Source organism: Trachurus japonicus, chromosome 17 (genome assembly GCF_045865225.1).
Source record: "Trachurus japonicus isolate A0001 chromosome 17, Traja_1.0".
NCBI classification, from domain to species: domain Eukaryota; kingdom Metazoa; phylum Chordata; class Actinopteri; order Carangiformes; family Carangidae; genus Trachurus; species Trachurus japonicus.
Genome location: NC_140923.1, coordinates 50,976 through 75,254, shown reverse-complemented (window position 1 = coordinate 75,254; position 24,279 = coordinate 50,976). Strand labels below are relative to the sequence as shown.

The 24,279-nt window shown below is 46.6% G+C and overlaps 1 protein-coding gene across 1 annotated transcript in view; it reads left to right on the top strand.

The window, feature by feature from the left end:
• The window catches only part of nmnat2 (nicotinamide nucleotide adenylyltransferase 2), a 32,108-nt gene that overhangs the window by 5,154 nt on the left and 2,675 nt on the right, over nt 1-24,279 (top strand). Inside the window, exons 2-8 of the mRNA XM_085804060.1 lie at nt 2,842-2,930; nt 4,575-4,642; nt 12,253-12,331; nt 13,505-13,631; nt 15,826-15,906; nt 18,190-18,234; nt 18,422-18,498. Of these exons, the coding sequence (XP_085660186.1) occupies nt 2,842-2,930; nt 4,575-4,642; nt 12,253-12,331; nt 13,505-13,631; nt 15,826-15,906; nt 18,190-18,234; nt 18,422-18,498 (566 nt within the window). The remainder of the gene's footprint in view (nt 1-2,841; nt 2,931-4,574; nt 4,643-12,252; nt 12,332-13,504; nt 13,632-15,825; nt 15,907-18,189; nt 18,235-18,421; nt 18,499-24,279) is intronic.

Sequence of the window (24,279 nt, the reverse complement as noted above, 5' to 3'; positions counted from 1 at the left end):
TTGCCAAATTAAAATTTTCACTAAAATCAAGAAGTTTTTGTGATTTGTGGCCAAATAAACAGCCTCCACAGACAGCTGTCATTGTTCTAACAAGCTGACAGCAACAGTTTCACAGTGTTTCTCAGTAAGAGCTTTCATTTTACTCTGCTCTTGTTAACGAGTAGTGTTAAGCATTTTGGGAAATATGACTCACATTTAAGCATGTTGAATACAGTAAGTGGAAGGCTACTTATTGGTAGGCTACCACTGGAAAGTCATGTAAATGGCTTTACACTGTAACTCACGAAGGTTTTAGTCGCTCCACATTCACATCTCGTCTGGACACATGGAGTTATACTATGACGAGGCAGCGGCGTGCGCTCCGTACGTGCATGTGAGAGAGTCATGGATGAGAGAGCGCACAGCGCGGCAGCCCCGCCCCTCAGTGAGAGACAGAGGAGCAGCGGAGAACAGGGCAACAGAACCGTGGCGCTCAGGGTGAAAGAGGCATCACTATCACAAATAGGTCAGAGAGAATGAGAACAGGACAGAGTATGTCCAGACTCCCGGTACTCCCCGGTACGCCGTAAAAAGTCCCGGTACGCCGGGGGTTAAAATCTAGAAGTGCCGGTACTCCGTACCGGTGAGTACCGGCCCACTTAAAGCACTGATACCGCCAAATTAAACTGTGCAAGTAAATATTATTTTGACATAGTGGTCCTGACAGAAATAACATAGTTACGCTACATGGCTACACTACCGTCTTTGGTTACGGTTAGACGTCAGGGGAGCATTGCATTGTTAGGTTAGGTTAGTTTATTGGTCTCCACCAGGGAGAAATTTGTCGTGGAGACAGGGAACATGTTGCATACATAAAAACACATACTGTACAAAAAGAACATCAAGTTAACAGACTGGTGGAGTAAACAGACCACTGGACAATCCTGCACCTGCAGCAAGCCGACGTGAACGTCATTCACATGCATCCACATGCATCCACACCGCTACTCTAACTGGAATCATAAATATACATTCATATCAGCATCACATAACCTCAAACATACATTAATCCATTCACTCACATGTGTCCATAGTTTGACTCATAATACAGTCATTTCCATATACACATAGCCTATGTTCGTATACAGAAACATCACAATCATTTCCTGCTGTTGAGAAGCTTGGTTGATACAGGCACAGAGGAATGTTTGTATGGATTGTGCCTGCACAGAGGAAGCCTAGATCTCTTTCCAGAGTTCAGGAGAGTATATTCACTATTCAGCACATGAGAACTATCTGTTGAAATGGCATTAGCCTGTCTGATCGTCGCCTGCTCAAAAAGGTCCTGTGGATTTAGGGGGGGTGTTATTCCCATAATCTTGCCAGCAGTTTTGACAAGGCTTGAGATTTCAGCTCTAGATTTAACAGTTAAGTTACCAAACCAGCTGGTGATACCATAGTGGAGTATTGAGAGTATAGAGAGTATTGACTCAATTGCTGCGCTATAAAAAATTAGCATAATATTTTATATATATATATTGTGGGATACAGTACGCAATGTAGACTGGTCAGATACTGGAGATATTTATGAATCAGTACGACATCCGGGAACTTTTCACATACTGCAGACTTTGCTTTTGTTTGCATACTGCATACTACATACTGCATACTACAGTACATACTACATTTTGGTCCAATCAGTACGTACTAGCAGTATAGTATGAGGTTTAGAATACAGCCAGTGGTAGTACTACATCTGTGTGAGCAAATACAAGATCGCCTCGGTGTCCTCACATGTTGTTGTTGTTGTTGTTGTTGTTGTTGTTGTTGTGCAGCAGTGAGTCGTCACCGTCGAGCTGTTCTCATCGGATGGTCTTTGTTGTCATGGTTACAATCGAACCGCTACCACCACTATACTAGGTGTTGCCATAGTAACGGCCTGTGGGCCGGTCTGCGTCACTGACTGAAACTTTAAAACTCTCTTAGAGCCGGTCACCGTCACCGTCACTGTCGCCATGGTGACCAATCTGTCTCAGGACCAGTTGATGGGGAGTGGCCGCTGTCGCCATGGTGACCCATCTGTCTCAGGACCGGTTGATGGGGAGTGGCCTGCAGACCAAACCCAGGGATTAGTCCACTTCCTGCTTCCTGTTATGTGAAAACATAGTTGAAATTGATTTGGTGAAACGTGACTTTGGTGCTTTGCTTATTGCTTTGTACATGAAGATACAGATTTGAAAGATATTAATGTCAAATATGGTTGAACAGTGGGGAGGATGTTTAAAGTCATAAACATAAACATAAACATAAACATGAACAGGCCGGTCCTTTGGGAGTTTGTGCAGCGACGAGTTCTGAATCTGAATCTGAATCTGGGACTTGTGTTGGTACCGACTCAGTTCCCACGGTGACGCTGAGGACTGACTCACCTGAAACGGGTTCTTCTTCTTCTAGCCGCGTTCAGGGAGAGAAGTAACGGACTTCAGTAGTAGTAGTAGTAGTAGTACTTCAGTAGTAGTAGTAGTAGTAGTAGTTCAGTACTGGTTCTGACCGAGGGTTAGGGTTGTATCGAGAACTCTTCTGTCTGTGAAGAGTTCCTCCTCCTCCTGTTCCCTCTGATGTTTAAACAGAGGACGACTCCTCGTCATGGAAACTATCTATCTACACCAACCACAGCAATAAATATGAAACATTTGACTTTTTAACACAGTTTTTATGAATAAAATAACTTTAATTTCCAAACAAAGACACAAAAAAGTACCGAAAACAGCTGCTGTTGCATACTGGTACCGGTTGCCTGTAACCTGTGTGTGTGTGTGTGTGTGTGTGTGTGTGTGTGTGTGTGTGTGTGTGTGTTTGCAGAGAAAGCCAGAGAATATCTGCACAAAACGGGGCGATTCATCGTGATCGGAGGCATCATCTCACCGGTGCACGACTCCTACGGGAAACCGGTGAGTAGTAGTACTGATGGAGACAGGAAGCTGATGAAGCTGATGAAGCTCATCACCAGGGATTTCCCCAGATGTCAGAGTGTTTGTGTGAGCAGAGTGAATCCTGCTGAGCCTGAACAGACAGATACACACTCTGAACAGCAGCAGTAGAGAGGCTGCAGCTCCATGTTCAGAGGGTGTATCTGTCTGAACATGGAGCTGCAGCCTCTCTGCTGCTGCAGCTCCATGTTCAGACAGCTACACACTCTAAGCAGCTGCAGCCTCTCTGCTGCTGGTGTTAATGCTGCTGCAGCTCCATGTTCAGACAGCTACACCCTCTGAACATGGAGCTGCAGCCTCTCTGCTGCTGCTGTTAATGCTGCTGCAGCTCCATGTTCAGAGGGTGTAGCTGTCTGAACATGGAGCTGCAGCAGCATTAACAGCAGCAGTAGAGAGGCAGCAGCTCCATGTTCAGACAGCTACACCCTGTAAGCAGCTGCAGCCTCTCTGCTGTGTGTTTTCCTCTCTGCTTCCTACAGGAATTAATGAAGGTCTTGTCCTAGTTTTGCGGCGGCTGCTTCTACAGAAACATGAATTATAGATGAAGCAGCAGCAGCAGCAGCAGCAGCAGCAGCAGCAGCAGCAGCAGCAGCAGCATCAGGCCTCTGCTGAGGCTCACACACACATCATGACCTCGTTAATGACATCATCACTACCTGAGACACACCTGGCTCCTCCTGTCCTCACACAGACTCACACACACACACACACACACACACACAGACTCACACACACACACACACACACACAGACTCACACACACACACACACACACGCTGCTGACGGTGTGTTGAGGTGGATTGTAAACTGGTTCCTGTTGTGTTGTTTAATCACAGTGAAGTCAGTGATGAAGACACACTGCTGCTGGTTACTACGGTAACCGCTGGTTACTACGGTAACTGCTGCTGCTGCTGCTGGTTACTACAGTAACTGCTGCTGCTGGTTACTACAGTAACTGCTGCTGCTGGTTACTACAGTAACCAGCAGCAGCAGTTACTACAGTAACCAGCAGTTACTGTAGTAACTGCCATCGCTTGGTAAAATCTGTTAAAAGATGGTGATTTGGGTTAAAGGGACAGTTCAACACTATAAAACCAATAGTCATTTCATTGCTTCAGTCATTACTTACAAAACTGAACTAGTTGTCAGAACCTGTCAAGCACCGACTGTTACTGCAGTTATGCAGCTTATCCACTAGTTTCACAGTTTCACTAACTGTTCTGAGAAATGCACCAACTGTTGTGCAGATGTGAACAGTGATGAGAGAAACACTGTGAAGGGTTTTTACTCCACCTCACCCTCACACTATAAATCAGTGTGTAGTGTCATCACAATACCAGGATGTAACTAGATTAGCCAGAATGTTGTGGACGTAACGTCCCATGATGCATTGTGGGTCACAACACAACACAACACAACACAACACAACATAATATTATGTATTGCACAAACTTCGGTCTCATGCAGCATTAAGGAATGTGATGGTCATCCACCATTAACATGTGGACTGACTGTGTGTGTGTGTGTGTGTGTGTGTGTGTGTGTGTGTGTGTGTGTGTGTGTGTGTGTGTGTGTGTGTGTGTGTGTGTGTGTGTGTGTGTGCAGGGCTTGGTGTCCAGCAGACATCGCCTCACCATGTGCCAGATGGCCGTCCAGTCCTCTGATTGGATCAGGTGAGTAAAGACAAGGCAATTTTATTAGTAATGGGAGGACTGGATGGCAGACTGGTTCATAGGAAGAGAGGACAGACCAGCTTAATGGGAGGACTGGATGGTAGACTGGTTCATAGAGGACAGACCAGCTTAATGGGAGGACTGGATGGCAGACTGGTTCATAGAGGACAGACCAGCTTAATGGGAGGACTGGATGGCAGACTGGTTCATAGAGGACAGACCAGCTTAATGGAGGACTGGATGGCAGACTGGTTCATAGGAAGAGAGGACAGACCAGCTTAATGGGAGGACTGGATGGCAGACTGGTTCATAGGAAGAGAGGACAGACCAGCTTAATGGAGGACTGGATGGCAGACTGGTTCATAGGAAGAGAGGGCAGACCAGCTTAATGGAGGACTGGATGGCAGACTGGTTCATAGAGGACAGACCAGCTTAATGGAGGACTGGATGGCAGACTGGTTCATAGGAAGAGAGGACAGACCAGCTTAATGGAGGACTGGATGGCAGACTGGTTCATAGGAAGAGAGGGCAGACCAGCTTAATGGAGGACTGGATGGCAGACTGGTTCATAGAGGACAGACCAGCTTAATGGGAGGACTGGGTGGCAGACTGGTTCATAGAGGACAGACCAGCTTAATGGAGGACTGGATGGCAGACTGGTTCATAGAGAGGACAGACCAGCTTAATGGGAGGACTGGATGGCAGACTGGTTCATAGAGGACAGACCAGCTTAATGGAGGACTGGATGGCAGACTGGTTCATAGGAACAGAGGGCAGACCAGCTTAATGGGAGGACTGGATGGCAGACTGGTTCATAGGAAGAGAGGACAGACCAGCTTAATGGGAGGACTGGATGGCAGACTGGTTCATAGGAAGAGAGGACAGACCAGCTTAATGGAGGACTGGATGGCAGACTGGTTCATAGAGGACAGACCAGCTTAATGGGAGGACTGGATGGCAGACTGGTTCATAGGAAGAGAGGACAGACCAGCTTAATGGAGGACTGGATGGCAGACTGGTTCATAGGAAGAGAGGGCAGACCAGCTTAATGGGAGGACTGGATGGCAGACTGGTTCATAGAGGACAGACCAGCTTAATGGGAGGACTGGATGGCAGACTGGTTCATAGAGGACAGACCAGCTTAATGGGAGGACTGGATGGTAGACTGGTTCATAGGAAGAGAGGACAGACCAGCTTAATGGGAGGACTGGATGGCAGACTGGTTCATAGAGGACAGACCAGCTTAATGGGAGGACTGGATGGCAGACTGGTTCATAGAGGACAGACCAGCTTAATGGGAGGACTGGATGGCAGACTGGTTCATAGGAAGAGAGGACAGACCAGCTTAATGGAGGACTGGATGGCAGACTGGTTCATAGGAAGAGAGGGCAGACCAGCTTAATGGAGGACTGGATGGCAGACTGGTTCATAGAGGACAGACCAGCTTAATGGAGGACTGGATGGCAGACTGGTTCATAGGAAGAGAGGACAGACCAGCTTAATGGAGGACTGGATGGCAGACTGGTTCATAGGAAGAGAGGGCAGACCAGCTTAATGGAGGACTGGATGGCAGACTGGTTCATAGAGGACAGACCAGCTTAATGGGAGGACTGGATGGCAGACTGGTTCATAGAGGACAGACCAGCTTAATGGAGGACTGGATGGCAGACTGGTTCATAGAGAGGACAGACCAGCTTAATGGGAGGACTGGATGGCAGACTGGTTCATAGAGGACAGACCAGCTTAATGGAGGACTGGATGGCAGACTGGTTCATAGGAACAGAGGGCAGACCAGCTTAATGGGAGGACTGGATGGCAGACTGGTTCATAGGAAGAGAGGACAGACCAGCTTAATGGGAGGACTGGATGGCAGACTGGTTCATAGGAAGAGAGGACAGACCAGCTTAATGGAGGACTGGATGGCAGACTGGTTCATAGAGGACAGACCAGCTTAATGGGAGGACTGGATGGCAGACTGGTTCATAGGAAGAGAGGACAGACCAGCTTAATGGAGGACTGGATGGCAGACTGGTTCATAGGAAGAGAGGGCAGACCAGCTTAATGGGAGGACTGGATGGCAGACTGGTTCATAGAGGACAGACCAGCTTAATGGGAGGACTGGATGGCAGACTGGTTCATAGAGGACAGACCAGCTTAATGGGAGGACTGGATGGTAGACTGGTTCATAGGAAGAGAGGACAGACCAGCTTAATGGGAGGACTGGATGGCAGACTGGTTCATAGAGGACAGACCAGCTTAATGGGAGGACTGGATGGCAGACTGGTTCATAGAGGACAGACCAGCTTAATGGGAGGACTGGATGGCAGACTGGTTCATAGGAAGAGAGGACAGACCAGCTTAATGGAGGACTGGATGGTAGACTGGTTCATAGGAAGAGAGGACAGACCAGCTTAATGGGAGGACTGGATGGCAGACTGGTTCATAGAGGACAGACCAGCTTAATGGGAGGACTGGATGGCAGACTGGTTCATAGAGGACAGACCAGCTTAATGGGAGGACTGGATGGCAGACTGGTTCATAGAGGACAGACCAGCTTAATGGGAGGACTGGATGGCAGACTGGTTCATAGGAAGAGAGGACAGACCAGCTTAATGGAGGACTGGATGGCAGACTGGTTCATAGGAAGAGAGGACAGACCAGCTTAATGGGAGGACTGGATGGCAGACTGGTTCATAGGAAGAGAGGACAGACCAGCTTAATGGAGGACTGGATGGCAGACTGGTTCATAGAGGACAGACCAGCTTAATGGAGGACTGGATGGCAGACTGGTTCATAGAGGACAGACCAGCTTAATGGAGGACTGGATGGCAGACTGGTTCATAGGAAGAGAGGACAGACCAGCTTAATGGAGGACTGGATGGCAGACTGGTTCATAGAGGACAGACCAGCTTAATGGGAGGACTGGATGGCAGACTGGTTCATAGGAAGAGAGGACAGACCAGCTTAATGGAGGACTGGATGGCAGACTGGTTCATAGGAAGAGAGGACAGACCAGCTTAATGGGAGGACTGGATGGCAGACTGGTTCATAGAGGACAGACCAGCTTAATGGAGGACTGGATGGCAGACTGGTTCATAGGAAGAGAGGGCAGACCAGCTTAATGGAGGACTGGATGGCAGACTGGTTCATAGAGGACAGACCAGCTTAATGGGAGGACTGGATGGCAGACTGGTTCATAGAGGACAGACCAGCTTAATGGAGGACTGGATGGCAGACTGGTTCATAGGAACAGAGGGCAGACCAGCTTAATGGGAGGACTGGATGGCAGACTGGTTCATAGGAAGAGAGGACAGACCAGCTTAATGGGAGGACTGGATGGCAGACTGGTTCATAGGAAGAGAGGACAGACCAGCTTAATGGAGGACTGGATGGCAGACTGGTTCATAGAGGACAGACCAGCTTAATGGGAGGACTGGATGGCAGACTGGTTCATAGGAAGAGAGGACAGACCAGCTTAATGGAGGACTGGATGGCAGACTGGTTCATAGAGGACAGACCAGCTTAATGGGAGGACTGGATGGTAGACTGGTTCATAGAGGACAGACCAGCTTAATGGAGGACTGGATGGCAGACTGGTTCATAGAGGACAGACCAGCTTAATGGGAGGACTGGATGGTAGACTGGTTCATAGAGGACAGACCAGCTTAATGGGAGGACTGGATGGCAGACTGGTTCATAGAGGACAGACCAGCTTAATGGGAGGACTGGATGGCAGACTGGTTCATAGGAAGAGAGGACAGACCAGCTTAATGGAGGACTGGATGGCAGACTGGTTCATAGGAAGAGAGGACAGACCAGCTTAATGGGAGGACTGGATGGCAGACTGGTTCATAGAGGACAGACCAGCTTAATGGAGGACTGGATGGCAGACTGGTTCATAGGAAGAGAGGACAGACCAGCTTAATGGAGGACTGGATGGCAGACTGGTTCATAGGAAGAGAGGGCAGACCAGCTTAATGGAGGACTGGATGGCAGACTGGTTCATAGGAAGAGAGGACAGACCAGCTTAATGGAGGACTGGATGGCAGACTGGTTCATAGAGGACAGACCAGCTTAATGGAGGACTGGATGGCAGACTGGTTCATAGGAAGAGAGGACAGACCAGCTTAATGGGAGGACTGGATGGCAGACTGGTTCATAGAGGGCAGACCAGCTTAATGGGAGGACTGGATGGCAGACTGGTTCATAGAGCAGACCAGCTTAATGGAGGACTGGATGGCAGACTGGTTCATAGAGCAGACCAGCTTAATGGAGGACTGGATGGCAGACTGGTTCATAGAGCAGACCAGCTTAATGGAGGACTGGATGGCAGACTGGTTCATAGGAAGAGAGGACAGACCAGCTTAATGGAGGACTGGATGGCAGACTGGTTCATAGAGGACAGACCAGCTTAATGGAGGACTGGATGGCAGACTGGTTCATAGAGGACAGACCAGCTTAATGGGAGGACTGGATGGCAGACTGGTTCATAGGAAGAGAGGACAGACCAGCTTAATGGGAGGACTGGGTGGCAGACTGGTTCATAGAGCAGACCAGCTTAATGGGAGGACTGGATGGCAGACTGGTTCATAGGAAGAGAGGACAGACCAGCTTAATGGAGGACTGGATGGCAGACTGGTTCATAGGAAGAGAGGACAGACCAGCTTAATGGGAGGACTGGATGGCAGACTGGTTCATAGAGCAGACCAGCTTAATGGGAGGACTGGATGGCAGACTGGTTCATAGGAAGAGAGGACAGACCAGCTTAATGGGAGGACTGGGTGGCAGACTGGTTCATAGGAAGAGAGGGCAGACCAGCTTAATGGGAGGACTGGATGGCAGAGTGGTTCATAGAGCAGACCAGCTTAATGGGAGGACTGGATGGCAGACTGGTTCATAGAGGACAGACCAGCTTAATGGAGGACTGGATGGCAGACTGGTTCATAGAGGACAGACCAGCTTAATGGAGGACTGGATGGCAGACTGGTTCATAGGAAGAGAGGACAGACCAGCTTAATGGAGGACTGGATGGCAGACTGGTTCATAGGAAGAGAGGACAGACCAGCTTAATGGAGGACTGGATGGCAGACTGGTTCATAGGAAGGGAGGACAGACCAGCTTAATGGAGGACTGGATGGCAGACTGGTTCATAGAGAGGACAGACCAGTTTAATGGGAGGACTGGATGGCAGACTGGTTCATAGGAAGAGAGGACAGACCAGCTTAATGGAGGACTGGATGGCAGACTGGTTCATAGAGGACAGACCAGCTTAATGGAGGACTGGATGGCAGACTGGTTCATAGGAAGATAGGACAGACCAGCTTAATGGGAGGACTGGGTGGCAGACTGGTTCATAGGAAGAGAGGACAGACCAGCTTAATGGGAGGACTGGGTGGCAGACTGGTTCATAGGAAGAGAGGGCAGACCAGCTTAATGGGAGGACTGGATGGCAGACTGGTTCATAGAGGACAGACCAGCTTAATGGGAGGACTGGATGGCAGACTGGTTCATAGGAAGATAGGACAGACCAGCTTAATGGGAGGACTGGATGGCAGACTGGTTCATAGGAAGAGAGGACAGACCAGCTTAATGGGAGGACTGGGTGGCAGACTGGTTCATAGGAAGAGAGGGCAGACCAGCTTAATGGGAGGACTGGATGGCAGAGTGGTTCATAGAGCAGACCAGCTTAATGGGAGGACTGGATGGCAGACTGGTTCATAGAGGACAGACCAGCTTAATGGAGGACTGGATGGCAGACTGGTTCATAGAGGACAGACCAGCTTAATGGAGGACTGGATGGCAGACTGGTTCATAGGAAGAGAGGACAGACCAGCTTAATGGAGGACTGGATGGCAGACTGGTTCATAGGAAGAGAGGACAGACCAGCTTAATGGAGGACTGGATGGCAGACTGGTTCATAGGAAGGGAGGACAGACCAGCTTAATGGAGGACTGGATGGCAGACTGGTTCATAGAGAGGACAGACCAGTTTAATGGGAGGACTGGATGGCAGACTGGTTCATAGGAAGAGAGGACAGACCAGCTTAATGGAGGACTGGATGGCAGACTGGTTCATAGAGGACAGACCAGCTTAATGGAGGACTGGATGGCAGACTGGTTCATAGGAAGATAGGACAGACCAGCTTAATGGGAGGACTGGGTGGCAGACTGGTTCATAGAGGACAGACCAGCTTAATGGGAGGACTGGATGGCAGACTGGTTCATAGGAAGATAGGACAGACCAGCTTAATGGGAGGACTGGGTGGCAGACTGGTTCATAGAGGACAGACCAGCTTAATGGGAGGACTGGATGGCAGACTGGTTCATAGGAAGAGAGGGCAGACCAGCTTAATGGGAGGACTGGATGGCAGACTGGTTCATAGAGGACAGACCAGCTTAATGGGAGGACTGGATGGCAGACTGGTTCATAGAGGACAGACCAGCTTAATGGAGGACTGGATGGCAGACTGGTTCATAGAGGACAGACCAGCTTAATGGGAGGACTGGATGGTAGACTGGTTCATAGAGGACAGACCAGCTTAATGGAGGACTGGATGGCAGACTGGTTCATAGGAAGAGAGGACAGACCAGCTTAATGGAGGACTGGATGGCAGACTGGTTCATAGGAAGAGAGGACAGACCAGCTTAATGGGAGGACTGGATGGCAGACTGGTTCATAGAGGACAGACCAGCTTAATGGGAGGACTGGATGGCAGACTGGTTCATAGAGGACAGACCAGCTTAATGGAGGACTGGATGGCAGACTGGTTCATAGAGGACAGACCAGCTTAATGGAGGACTGGATGGCAGACTGGTTCATAGAGGACAGACCAGCTTAATGGAGGACTGGATGGCAGACTGGTTCATAGAGGACAGACCAGCTTAATGGAGGACTGGATGGCAGACTGGTTCATAGAGGACAGACCAGCTTAATGGAGGACTGGATGGCAGACTGGTTCATAGAGCAGACCAGCTTAATGGAGGACTGGATGGCAGACTGGTTCATAGAGGACAGACCAGCTTAATGGAGGACTGGATGGCAGACTGGTTCATAGAGGACAGACCAGCTTAATGGAGGACTGGATGGCAGACTGGTTCATAGAGCAGACCAGCTTAATGGGAGGACTGGATGGCAGACTGGTTCATAGAGGACAGACCAGCTTAATGGGAGGACTGGATGGCAGACTGGTTCATAGAGCAGACCAGCTTAATGGAGGACTGGATGGCAGACTGGTTCATAGGAAGAGAGGACAGGCCGATCTAACAGCAGGGGAAAGGGCGGGGGGGGTGAAAGGGCGGGAGGGGGGGGGGGGTGCAGAGAGATGGAGCTCCGATGGATCTGTGGAAACACAGATGCTGCGTCTCATTGGTCTGTAAAGGCGATGATGTCACATCCTTCTCTGCACCAATCAGCTTCTAGCAACATGTGACAGCTGACACAACAACGATTCACTGTTCAACATGTTTATTTTCCTCCGTTTTCATGAACTAATATTCCCACCAGGCTTTTATTATGAAAGGGCAACAGGAAGTGGTAGTTTTCTGAGCGATGTGTGTGTGTGTGTGTGTGTGTGTGTGTGTGTGTGTGTGTGTGTGTGTGTGTGTGTGTAGAGTGGACCCGTGGGAGTGTTACCAGGACACCTGGCAGACGACCTGCAGCGTCCTGGAGCATCACCGCGACCTGATGAAGGTGAGCCGCCGCTCTTCCTCTTCCTCTTCCTCTTCCTCTTCCTCTTCCTCACCGGACGCCACGCTGACGCCACGGTGACGCCATGGCGACACCGCGCTGACGCCACGGTGACGCCATGGTGACACCGCGCTGACGCCACGGTGACGCCACGGTGACACCGCGCTAACGCCACGGTGACGCCACGGCGACCCAGAGTCAGAGCGTCAGACTCAGATTGTTCACATTTCAGTTCTGTAAAACACCAGAGCAGCTTCTGATTGGACGTTCAGTGTCTCACCTGTGTGATGTCATCGTACTTCTTCATCCCGGCTTCATTGAAGGAGGTGATGATGACGATGATGATGATTAGGGCTGTCCTGATTAATCGACCTAATCGATTACGTCGATGACTTAAATACGTCGACACGTGCAACACACCGTCGGGTTGTGAACCACAGACTGTAACCATAGAGACTGTAACCATAGAGACTGTAACCATAGAGACTGTAACCATAGAGACTGTAACGTGCAGCAGAACAACACACGTTGTAGCACAGCAGCACCACGGCCATGAACCAGCACCTGAAGCTGCAACATCGTTCTCTTCATTCACCTCCGCGTAGCGCTCTGTCGCCGTTATTGACGCTCTCGCTCTCTCTCTCTCCCTCTCTCGCTCTCTCTCTCTCCCTCTCTCTCCCTCTCTCTCTCTCTCTCTCTCTCTCTCCCTCTCTCTCTCTCTCTCTCTCTCTCACACACACAGAGCGATGGGCGCATGCAGCAGTGCGCGGTAAAAACACCGGTCTGCTCCATGACTATACTAAATAAATGTTCCTATTCTAAATCATTGTGCTAATGTTTCAGTGTGCACTCTGCTTTATCTGTCTGTTTTACAGGTTAAAGCAAACTGATGTGAAACAGTTTTTCCCTTCCAAAAAAAAAAGATTATGAAGAGGAATGCACACCAGAAAGAGTATCTGAAGAATTTAAATAAGAGAAGTGTTTTTTTTTGTAAATGACTAATCGTCAACCAAAAAATAATCGTTAGATTAGTCAAAAGATTAATCGTTAGACTAATCGACTAATCGAAAAATAGTCGATAGATTAATCGGGAGAAAAATAATCGTTTGGGTCAGCCCTGATGATGATGATGGTGATGGTGATCACCATGGTGATGCTGCTGCTCTTCCTCCTCAGAGAGTCACCGGCTGCATCCTGTCCAACGTCAACACGCCGTCTACGACTCCTGTGATTGGTCAGCCACAGAACCAGACTCCTCCCATCTACCAGAACCACAACAACATGAACCACAAGCCCACGGCCGGTGAGTCGCACAACTACACACAACTACACACAACAACACACAACAACACACAACAACATGAACCACAACAACACGGCCGGTGAGTCGCACAACAACACAAACAGCTGGAGCCTCATTTATCAAACAGGTGTAAAACTGCTACTAAATCTTTGTTTAGGGCGAAAAGATGAAAATGGCGCAAACCCAAAATATTTACACCTTTTTCAGATCAATCAAACTGTGCGTACGCACAACTACGCAATTTCTCTTTGATAAATCACACCGGACCCAAGAATGGTGCACACGTGAACACACCTCTTACTCCGCCCCCGGAACGCCTATATACAACTATATATGGTCAGCACGTGCATATTTAATTAGCCATGTGCTCTGTGTGGAGCGGCTACAAAGTGACAACAAAGTGACAACGGAGACAACGGGCAGAGGGGGGGGGGGGTGAGATACATTAAGCGTAGCGTTAGTTCTGGCAGGCCATGACGTCAAGCTCTTAATCAGCACAGCGTAACTGTCTTCACCTGTGCAGATCAGCTGATGGCTCAGCTGACTCCCCTATTGGGGAACTGCATTCAGGGCGCGCTATTTAAACTGCTCTAGCCCGACGTCACCTCCCTTGCTGCTGCTGCTTCCTCTGCCGGCTTTTTTGCAACCCACCTCCGCCCCAGCTCCTCCTGTCATTGTATCTTGTTGGTTGCTCTGCTCTGTCTGGGTTTTCTTTGCTGCTGCGCTCCCTGCTTATGCCGTTCATGATGGCTTGTGAAGGGCAGGAAGGTGCTCTTCCTGCCTCAGGCTTTCCACGCAAGCGCGTGGAAGAGCAGGGGGTCCCAGAACAGTACCATACCGCCAAATTAAACTGTGCAAGTAAATATTATTTTGACATAGTGGTCCTGACAGAAATGGCATCGGGCAATAAATCAGTCGGAAAAATGATCTTGCATTTTAATAAGCTACAATAAAAACAAAAACCTCCCAAATCTCAACAAAAGGGAGCAGAAAGAAGAATAATCTTATGTCATCTGCCCCTTTATCCCAGAAAAGCTTTTACCTAGATGTTAAAACAATGTAAAGCAGGATTTCCAGGATAGTTACCATCACTTTGAACGCCTTTCCACTACACAGTTACAGCTCTATACTGGACTCGGTTTAGGTCATTTTCCATTACAGCTGAGTCCTTCACAGTTCCTCCTCAGGGCCGCGTTGTCTCACTCTTTATTCTCTCGTCAGCTCCAAACACACGTGCACCTCGTTAACTCAGGTGACAGAATAATAACAGTCTCAGTAGCTGCAGATCAGTGTGCGCTGCTGCCGATGTGTTTTTAAACTTGGAGGGTTTGATCCTTGTCAGACGTCACACTAGAGTGTGTAAAAGCAAAAAAGCAAAATGCTCAATCCGCTCTGTTTATCAATTAACATAGAGCCTAGTGTTATTATAGAGCGAGTTGGATTGCCAGCAGAAACGGTCCACCACTACCACTAGCCTACTTACTTCAAAAAATCCTACTGTGCTCTTCTAAACTTCATTTCATTTCATTTCTTTATTTATTGAATTGGGACAGTGCTCATTCATCAACACTGACGCATTAAGCATCAGTGTAAATGTGCCGGACTTCACACAACTGCTAAATTTCAGCCAAGGCAGGTTTCTAAAAGACATAAACACAGAAGACTTTAAAACCTCGTGACGACAAGTCATACAGTGGACAATTACAAGACAGAGCACAGACTGACAATATCAAGGCAAAACAGACGCAGACAAACAAAATAAGAACAGACAATTTTAACCCACAGTTAAAGAACAATATCCCATATGCCCCGGGAACAGACATCAGAGTAAACAGTATTTAAGCTAATATTTAAGATAAATGTACTCCGCTCCTCTCTCTCTCTCAGACTGCAGTTCTCTGACTCAGCAACGGTGTCGCCAATTCCTCCTGTTCCTCAAAAAAGGCGTAAATCACGGTACGCCAGGGTCAAAATGGGTGTAAATGTCCGCACTTTTCCCCGTCAGGTTTTGGCTTGATAGATCCCAAATTTGGCGGAGAAAAGTGCGTACGCACAAAACGAGGGGAAAAAGGTGTAAAAAAAAAAGGTGTATCCACAATGATGAATGAGGCCCCACACACATCCACACCTAGTGACATGACGATGATGATGACGATGATGATGATGACGCTGCTCTTCCTCCTCCTCTCTCCAGTCAAACTGTGGGGGAAGGTCAGTGAGAGTCTGGGGAAGATCTGCTGTGTCCGTCCTCACGTCGACCGCTTCACCTTCGTCGGTGAGTCAATCTGGTTCTGACCGGTTCTTCTCTTCACAGCCAATCACCAGCCTGCACTCTGACCTCACAGCAGCCAATCACCAGCCTGCTCTCTGACCTCGCAGCAGCCAATCACCAGCCTGCTCTCTGACCTCACAGCAGCCAATCACCAGCCTGCACTCTGACCTCGCAGCAGCCAATCACCAGCCTGCTCTCTGACCTCACAGCAGCCAATCACCAGCCTGCACTCTGACCTCACAGCAGCCAATCACCAGCCTGCATTCTGACCTCACAGCAGCCAATCACCAGCCTGCACTCTGACCTCACAGCAGCCAATCACCAGCCTGCACTCTGACCTCACAGCAGCCAACCATTTTTGTACTTTTATCTTACTTGATCTCAAATTTGCACTGTCCTTGCACTTTCCTCCTCAATTGTATGTATGCTTGTGTATGTGATTTTGGTGCGGTGGTCAGCTGTAGAAACAGAATTGCCCTATGGGATAAATAAAGTAAACTCAACTCAACTCAACTCAACAATCACCAGCAGGGTTAGGGTTGGAACACACCCTCCGATCCCCCTTTTTGAAGAGAGGGACCACCACCCCGGTCTGCCAGTCCAGAGGCTCTGTCTCCGACTGCCACGCGATGCTGCAGAGGCGTGTCAGCCACGACAGCCCCACAACATCCAGAGACTTGAGATACTCAGGGCGGATCTCATCCACCCCCGGTGCCTTGCCACTGAGGAGCTTCCGGACTACCTCAGTGACTTCAGCTTGGGTGATGAATGAATCGACCTCTGAGTCCTCAGCCTCTGCTTCCTCGACGGAAGGCGTGTCAGTGGGATTGAGGAGATCCTCGAAGTATTCCTTCCACCGCCCGACGATGTCCCCAGTCGAGGTCAACAGCTCCCCTCCTCCACTGTAAACAGTGTTGGCGGAGCACTGCTTCCCCCTCCTGAGACGCCGGATGGTTTGACAGAATTTCCTCGAGGCCGACCGGTAGTCCTCCTCCATGGCCTCCCCGAACTTTTCCCAGACCCGAGTTTTTGCTTCCGTGACCGCCCGGGCTGCCGTCCGCTTGGCCTGCCGGTACCCGTCAGCTGCCTCGGGAGTCCCCCGAGCTAGCCAGGCTCGGTAGGACTCCTTCTTCAGCTTGACGGCATCCCTTACTTCCCGTGTCCACCACCGGGTTCGGGGATTGCCACCGCGACAGGCGCCGGAGACCTTACGGCCACAGCTCCGGATGGCCGCGTCAACAATGGAAGTGGAGAACATGGTCCATTCAGACTCAATGTCTCCGGCCTCCCTCGGAATCCGGTCAAAGCTCTCCCGGAGGTGGGAGTTGAAGACCTCCCTGACAGGGGATTCTGCCAGACGTTCCCAGCAGACCCTCACGATACGCTTGGGTCTTCCAGGTCTGACCAGCTTCCTCCCCTGCCAGCGGATCCCAGGCTGTGCGTGGAGGTGAGCCCGACCTATCTCTAGCCGATACCTCTCAACCTCCCGCACAAGCTCAGGCTCTTTCCCCCCCAGTGAGGTGACATTCCATGTCCCTAAAGCCAGAGTCGTTGTCCAGGGATTGGGTCGCCGGGGCCCCCGCCCACGGCTGCCACCCAGAACACAATGCACCGTCCCCTTATGGTCCTTCCTGCAGCCCCACGTCGCTCTTTCAGGTCCCGTGGGCAGAAACCGGCCACCAGGCGCCTGCGAGCCCCGACCCCAGGCCCCGGTGACGCCGATCTGGGCGACGTGAACTTCCTCGATATTGTTCCACTCATGAGGGGCTTTGAACCGCTCTTAGTCTGACCCGCCACCTAGGACCTGTGACGTGTGAGAGCTGGTGAACTGATCTGATTTTTTTTTTTTTTTTGTACTTTATTTTTATAAAAGGAACATAGACAACATACAGAAAGACATAGAACAAACAGTTGGTCGCCTATACAATACATTCATTCAAACGTTATACTGGTGGAGTTACAAATACAATGATGGTTCAATGAGCGTCGCTTTTGGACATGTACACAATCAATAGTGCAAATATTTATCGGTCTGTAGATTTAACGAAAAGGTCATCCTTTCCATATTTTGGATATTAGTCACAATATTGATCCAGTCTGACTTTCTTACTAGCTGCTAATAGTATTTTTAAAAGATATTTGTCTCGCCCCAGTATATGGGATGCAATATTACCCAGGTAGATTGTAGAAAAGGAGCTATTAATTTCATCACCAAAAATGTTTTGTACTACTTGCGTAATCTTTTGCCAATATGGCTGAATTCAGTGTGCTGTGTTTGACCCTCAGATGAGAACGCCAACCTGGGCACTGCCATGAGGTACGAGGAGATCGGTGAGTGACTCAACGTCTGGTTTCCTTCCTGTTGTGTCTGAACTCCTTCTGATTGGTTGGATGGCTGGTTGGTTGGTTGGTTTGTGTGTGTGTGTGTGTGTGTGTGTTTGTGTGTCTGTATCCAGTAAACGTGCGGTTTACTGAGTGCGTGTCTCTCTCCTCCTGCCTGTTTGTTTGTCGTCTGTAGAGTTGCGCATCTTGCTCCTGTGTGGCAGTGATCTCCTGGAGTCCTTCTGCATCCCTGGCCTGTGGAAGGACAGTGATGTAAGCACCTGTAGCCCCGCCCCCTCCGTCCTGTAGCCCCGCCCCATATGTCCTGTAGCCCCGCCCCCTCCGTCCTGTAGCCCCGCCCCCTCAGCTCTTACCTCGTCGCAATGGGCTCTATGCACAGCTCCACCACTCTTGAATTTAAGGCAGGTCCTTCATTTTCTGTCTTACATTATTGGACAAACGGATTAATCCAGGTGTGTCTGACCATTGTGACGACTCAGACACACCTGGATTAATCAGTTTGTCCAATAATGTAAGACAGGAAATGGAGGACCTGCCTTAAATTCAGGAAGTGGTGGAGCTGTGCATAGAGCCCATTAGAGCACTGTAAAAGAGAGTAAGGACACCTCCATTGACTCCCGTGGTAAGGGTTTAAGGGTTTAAGGGTTTAAGGGTTTTGCGCCCCTAGTGGCAGGATATGGGTATTGCAACAGCGCCCAGAAAACCCATTCACTCCAATGTATGTGTGTTGCCCACTTGCTGGTAAATTGATGAAAACGGCCGTGTTTTTTTTATTTTTAGGTGTCTTGGTCATATCAGATTATACTTATAATTTGTTTATTACAAAATGTAGATTGAAACATTCATGTAGACAACTGTTTTTTGTTTTTTTTTAATTTTTTTACTAGCCTATGTGTTAATGTTTATCTGTAAAAGATCCTCAATGATGCTATTAACGTGGGTGATCTATAAATGTCCTTAAATTATTGAAAATACCACACTGCTCATTCACCAACAATGCAGAGATGTCAGTTCTTTTGCAAAACCCATATTCCTCCACCAGGAGGCGCTGCCATTGGACCAATGCTGTCCTTACTCTCTTTTACAGAGCTCTAGTCGCAATGATCGACAGGTCATTCCGATGTTGTTGAAGGAAAGCAAAGGAGATAAACAGTAAAAATAACTCTAAAACACAACGTGAGCAGAGGAAAAACGTCAGTTAGTGAAGTTAAACCTCAGTGTAGAAAACTACTGCATGTACATGTATGAAATATATGTACATATAAAGTAAAAACATATATGTGAATATTATATATGAAATCTATTAGTAACTGGAACAACTTCATATATTGACATATATGTTTAGCCCATACAAATACGTATGTTTATGTCTTACAGATATATGTTACATGAATATATATCCAGTCTGTCAGTGTGTTGGTGGTTTATGCAGCGAGATAAAACATAGACATGTGCAGCTCACAACTTGTCCACCAGAGCGTTGTGGAGTTGTTGGATTGTGTATTTGATGAGTTTGATGAGGGAAACCAAGAAATCCCATAATGAGCCTCCGTAGCGTAGCTCTGAGCAGCTCACGGCTCTGCTCCGCCGTTCTAAAAACAGCTTGCACCGACAATTAAAGGTAACGAACCTACTGCTATGACTATAGGGGTTATGGCAATGGGCCAATTTGACAAAATGTTGAACTATCCCTTTAAGGATGAATTTAGACTCACGTTGAACAATAGTTAGTAATCAATAATTTGTTGAGCCTCCTGCTGTGATCATCAATAACCAACGTGTAGAGTCTGGTCCAGATGAGGCGACATCTGTTCTGATCAATGTCTAATAACTGATCGATAAAACAGCTGTAAACTATTGATCAGTAAACTATTGATCAGTCTGTAAACTATTGATCAGTCTGTAAACTATTGATCAGTCTGTAAACTATCGATCAGCTCTGTAAACTATCGATCAGCTCTGTAAACTATCGATCAGCTCTATAAACTATTGATCAGTCTGTAAACTATCGATCAGTCTGTAAACTATCGATCAGCTCTGTAAACTATCGATCAGCTCTGTAAACTATTGATCAGTATAAATTATTGATCAGCTCTGTCAACTATCGATCAGTCTGTAAACTATCGATCAGCTCTGTAAACTATCGATCAGCTCTGTAAACTATTGATCAGTCTGTAAACTATTGATCAGCTCTGTAAACTATTGATCAGTCTGTAAACTATTGATCAGCTCTATAAACTATTGATCAGTCTGTAAACTATTGATCAGCTCTGTAAACTATTGATCAGTCTGTAAACTATTGATCAGCTCTGTAAACTATCGATCAGTCTGTAAACTATTGATCAGCTCTGTAAACTATTGATCAGTAAACTATTGATCAGTCTGTAAACTATTGATCAGTCTGTAAACTATCGATCAGCTCTGTAAACTATCGATCAGCTCTGTCAACTATCGATCAGCTCTGTAAACTATCGATCAGCTCTGTAAACTATTGATCAGTGTAAATTATTGATCAGCTCTGTCAACTATCGATCAGTCTGTAAACTATCGATCAGCTCTGTAAACTATCGATCAGCTCTATAAACTATTGATCAGTCTGTAAACTATTGATCAGCTCTGTAAACTATTGATCAGTCTGTAAACTATTGATCAGCTCTGTAAACTATCGATCAGTCTGTAAACTATTGATCAGCTCTGTAAACTATTGATCAGTCTGTTAACTATCGATCAGTCTGTAAACTATCGATCAGTCAGTAAACTATCGATCAGCTCTGTAAACTATCGATCAGTCTGTAAACTATCGATCAGCTCTGTAAACTATCGATCAGTCTGTAAACTATCGATCAGCTCTGTAAACTATCGATCAGTCTGTAAACTATCGATCAGCTCTGTAAACTATCGATCAGTAAACTATTGATCAGCTCTGTAAACTATCGATCAGCTCTGTAAACTATCGATCAGTAGACTATTGATCAGCTCTGTAAACTATTGATCAGTCTGTAAACTATCGATCAGTCAGTCAACTATCGATCAGCTCTATAAACTATTGATCAGCTCTGTAAACTATTGATCAGCTCTGTAAACTATCGATCAGCTCTATAAACTATTGATCAGCTCTGTAAACTATCAATCAGTCTGTAAACTATCGATCAGCCTGTAAACTATTGATCAGCTCTGTAAACTATTGATCAGTAAACTATCGATCAGCCTGTAAACTATCGATCAGCTCTGTAAACTATCGATCAGTCTGTAAACTATTGATCAGTAAACTATTGATCAGTCTGTAAACTATTGATCAGTAAACTATCGATCAGCCTGTAAACTATCGGTCAGCTCTGTAAACTATCGATCAGTCTGTAAACTATCGATCAGCTCTGTAAACTATCGATCTGTCTGTAAACTATCGATCAGTCTGTAAACTATCGATCAGCTCTGTAAACTATCAATCAGCCTGTAAACTATCGATCAGCTCTATAAACTATCGATCAGCCTGTAAAGTATTGATCAGTCTGTAAACTATCGATCAGCCTGTAAACTATCGATCAGCCTGTAAAGTATTGATCAGTCTGTAAACTATCGATCAGCCTGTAAACTATCGATCAGTCTGTAAACTATCGATCAGCCTGTAAACTATTGATCAGCCTGTAAACTATTGATCAGCTCTGTAAACTATTGATCAGCTCTGTAAACTATCGATCAGCTCTGTAAAGTATTGATCAGTCTGTAAACTATTGATCAGCCTGTAAACTATTGATCAGCCTGTAAACTATCGATCAGCCTGTAAACTATCGATCAGTCTGTAAACTATTGATCAGCTCTGTAAACTATTGATCAGCTCTGTAAACTATTGATCAGCTCTGTAAACTATTGATCAGCTCTATAAACTATCGATCAGCCTGTAAACTATCTATCAGCTCTATAAACTATTGATCAGCTCTGGAAACTATCGATCAGCCTGTAAACTATTGATCAGTAAACTATCGATCCGTCTGTAAACTATCGATCAGCTCTGTAAACTATCGATCAGCCTGTAAACTATCGATCAGCTCTATAAACTATCGATCAGCCTGTAAAGTATTGATCAGTCTGTAAACTATCGATCAGCCTGTAAACTATCGATCAGCCTGTAAAGTATTGATCAGTCTGTAAACTATCGATCAGCCTGTAAACTATCGATCAGTCTGTAAACTATCGATCAGCCTGTAAACTATTGATCAGCCTGTAAACTATTGATCAGCTCTGTAAACTATTGATCAGCTCTGTAAACTATCGATCAGCTCTATAAACTATTGATCAGCTCTGTAAACTATCAATCAGTCTGTAAACTATCGATCAGCCTGTAAACTATTGATCAGCTCTGTAAACTATTGATCAGTAAACTATCGATCAGCCTGTAAACTATCGATCAGCTCTGTAAACTATCGATCAGTCTGTAAACTATTGATCAGTAAACTATTGATCAGTCTGTAAACTATTGATCAGTAAACTATCGATCAGCCTGTAAACTATCGGTCAGCTCTGTAAACTATCGATCAGTCTGTAAACTATCGATCAGCTCTGTAAACTATCGATCTGTCTGTAAACTATCGATCAGTCTGTAAACTATCGATCAGCTCTGTAAACTATCAATCAGCCTGTAAACTATCGATCAGCTCTATAAACTATCGATCAGCCTGTAAAGTATTGATCAGTCTGTAAACTATCGATCAGCCTGTAAACTATCGATCAGCCTGTAAAGTATTGATCAGTCTGTAAACTATCGATCAGCCTGTAAACTATCGATCAGTCTGTAAACTATCGATCAGCCTGTAAACTATTGATCAGCCTGTAAACTATTGATCAGCTCTGTAAACTATTGATCAGCTCTGTAAACTATCGATCAGCTCTGTAAAGTATTGATCAGTCTGTAAACTATTGATCAGCCTGTAAACTATTGATCAGCCTGTAAACTATCGATCAGCCTGTAAACTATCGATCAGTCTGTAAACTATTGATCAGCTCTGTAAACTATTGATCAGCTCTGTAAACTATTGATCAGCTCTGTAAACTATTGATCAGCTCTATAAACTATCGATCAGCCTGTAAACTATCTATCAGCTCTATAAACTATTGATCAGCTCTGGAAACTATCGATCAGCCTGTAAACTATTGATCAGTAAACTATCGATCCGTCTGTAAACTATCGATCAGCTCTGTAAACTATCGATCAGCCTGTAAACTATCGATCAGCTCTATAAACTATCGATCAGCCTGTAAAGTATTGATCAGTCTGTAAACTATCGATCAGCCTGTAAACTATCGATCAGCCTGTAAAGTATTGATCAGTCTGTAAACTATCGATCAGCCTGTAAACTATCGATCAGTCTGTAAACTATCGATCAGCCTGTAAACTATTGATCAGCCTGTAAACTATTGATCAGCTCTGTAAACTATTGATCAGCTCTGTAAACTATCGATCAGCTCTATAAACTATTGATCAGCTCTGTAAACTATCAATCAGTCTGTAAACTATCGATCAGCCTGTAAACTATTGATCAGCTCTGTAAACTATTGATCAGTAAACTATCGATCAGCCTGTAAACTATCGATCAGTCTGTAAACTATTGATCAGTAAACTATTGATCAGTCTGTAAACTATTGATCAGTAAACTATCGATCAGCCTGTAAACTATCGATCAGCTCTGTAAACTATCGATCAGTCTGTAAACTATCGATCAGCTCTGTAAACTATCGATCTGTCTGTAAACTATCGATCAGTCTGTAAACTATCGATCAGCTCTATAAACTATCGATCAGCCTGTAAAGTATTGATCAGTCTGTAAACTATCGATCAGCCTGTAAACTATCGATCAGCCTGTAAAGTATTGATCAGTCTGTAAACTATCGATCAGCCTGTAAACTATCGATCAGTCTGTAAACTATCGATCATCCTGTAAACTATTGATCAGCCTGTAAACTATTGATCAGCTCTGTAAACTATTGATCAGCTCTGTAAACTATCGATCAGCTCTGTAAAGTATTGATCAGTCTGTA